The sequence below is a fragment of the Trachurus trachurus genome, assembly GCF_905171665.1.
Source record: "Trachurus trachurus genome assembly, chromosome: 20".
Lineage (NCBI taxonomy): Eukaryota > Metazoa > Chordata > Actinopteri > Carangiformes > Carangidae > Trachurus > Trachurus trachurus.
In genome coordinates, this window is record NC_139911.1 from 5494264 (window position 1) to 5496329 (window position 2066).

Sequence of the window (2066 nt, forward strand, 5' to 3'; positions counted from 1 at the left end):
GGGTTATCTCCCAAACAATTAGCAGTCCTCATAAGCTGCTTTTGTTTTGTTTTTTTTCTCTCTCATTCAAACCTGGGACAATGGCATCTGCTTGGGGCACGACACGGAGCTGGCCGTGCCTGACCTCCACGTCAGTCCGGTGCTCACGTCGCTGTACATGGAGCCGCTGGTGCCTTTACTGCCCCAGCAGCACCGGGTGCAGAAAGTCCTCCACGAGTCCAGAGTTTTCCCGGACCAGATCCACACTCCGGACGTGATGCCCACCAGAAGGCACATAAAGTACTTTAACATAAAAACTGCATAGTCCGGGCTCCTGCGGTCCCTCTCTAATAAACAGTTGGAGCAGTTGTGTGTGATCTCCCATGTCTGCCTGTTGTGCTGCTCGTAAAAGTAACAGGCCACTATAATAGTCGCAGGCACCGTGTAGAGCACCGTGAAGATGCCGATTCTGATCATCAGTTTCTCCAGCTTGTCCGTCTTGGTGCCTCCTTGTTTAATGACGCTGCGGATCCTGAACAGGGACACAAATCCTGCCAGGAGGAACATAGTGCCTATGAATAAATAAATCACAAGTGGAGCCAGGACGAAGCCCCGCAGATTGTCCAAGTTCTGGTTCCCCACGTAGCAGATCCCGGCCACCGAGTCCCCGTCCACGGAGCTCAGCGCCAGCACCGCGATGGACTTCATGCTGGGGATGAGCCAGGCGGCCAGGTGGAAGTACTGGGAGTAGCTGGCGATCGCCTCGTTGCCCCACTTCATCCCGGCCGCGAGGAACCAGGTGAGGGAGAGGATGACCCACCAGATGGAGCTGGCCATGCCGAAGAAGTAGATGAGGAGGAAGACCACGGTGCACAGCGCGGGGCCGGTGGTCTCGTAGTGGATGTGCTCCACGTCGAACTCGCGGTTGCACGCCACTTTCTCGTGTCCCGCGATGAGTCTGACGATGTAGCCCACGGACACGAACATGTAGCAGGCCGAGAGGAAGATGATGGGTCTCTCCGGGTACTTGAAGCGCTCCATGTCGATGAGGAAAGTGGCGACGGTGGCGAAAGTTGACACGAAGCACAGCACCGACCACAGTCCGATCCAGAAGGCGGTGAACGCTCGCTCGTCGTGCGTAAAGTACGGGTTGTGGCACGGCATGGCGCAGTTGGTGATCTGTCCCGTCTTGACCCGGTTGTAAAGCGGGTGTCGGTCCGTGTTCACCGGCACCATGGGCTCCAGACACTTGCACCCCGGCTCGCACGGCGCAGGATGCGGCTTGTGGATCATAGAGGTGCCGGGTCTGCCGCCGCCACCACCGCCGCCGCTGGGTTTGGTCTTGGACGGGTTGTAGCCTTTTCCCGGGTGGTTGGTGGGTTTAGAAAGCACCGGAGACACCGTGGTCGAGTCGGTCCTGTTGTAGTCCATGCACAGAGTGTCGGGGTTGCCCTGCACCGGCAGCAGGTCACACTTCATCCTGTCCGGCCAGGGGAAGCCGTACTGCCTCATGAGAGGAGCACAGCCAGCCCGGGCTCTCTCACACACGCTCCGGCACGGGGGGAGAGGTTTTTTGTAGTCCTCCAGGCAGATCGGGGTGTACATGCTGCACAGGAAGAACTTCAGGTCCGGCGAACACTGGATCTCCACCAGAGGCCAGAACTGGTGCACCTCCAGTCCCGCCTCGTCCTGCGTGTCGTGGTTAAACTGGTTGGGCATGTAGGTGTAGTTGTAGCCGATCCCCTTGCACAGGGGCACGGCTATCTCCTGGCAGGTGATCTCCTTGGCCGTGGTGCAGCTGGATCGGGGCAGGAGAGCGAGGGAGAGGAGCAGGTAAATCCCACACAGGTCCATCTCTCCGGCGCGTCGTGTCCCCCCCTCTTCTGCGATGGCACAAACAGCAATAAATCCTCGCAGCCGCGTCTGCGTTTGGCTCCGCTCCGGTCAGACGCTGCGCGGCGAGCCCATCCCGCTTCTCTCGGGATCTTGCACGGAGTTGCAAGCAATGTGCAAGCCGTGTTTACTTTCGGCTGAAGGAGGAGGAGGAGAGGAGGAGGAGGAGGAGGAAGAGGAGGAGGAGAGGAGAA

At 58.9% G+C, this 2066-nt stretch overlaps 1 protein-coding gene across 1 annotated transcript; it reads right to left on the reverse strand.

Moving 5' to 3' along the window:
* Positions 1-66: 66 nt before the first annotated feature.
* On the reverse strand, positions 67-1833 carry fzd8a (frizzled class receptor 8a; the record flags this gene model as incomplete). Its single annotated transcript, XM_083995116.1, has 1 exon — positions 67-1833. One exon carries the CDS (start codon positions 1831-1833, stop codon positions 67-69), a length of 1767 nt encoding a protein of 588 aa, XP_083851242.1.
* Positions 1834-2066: the final 233 nt, after the last annotated feature.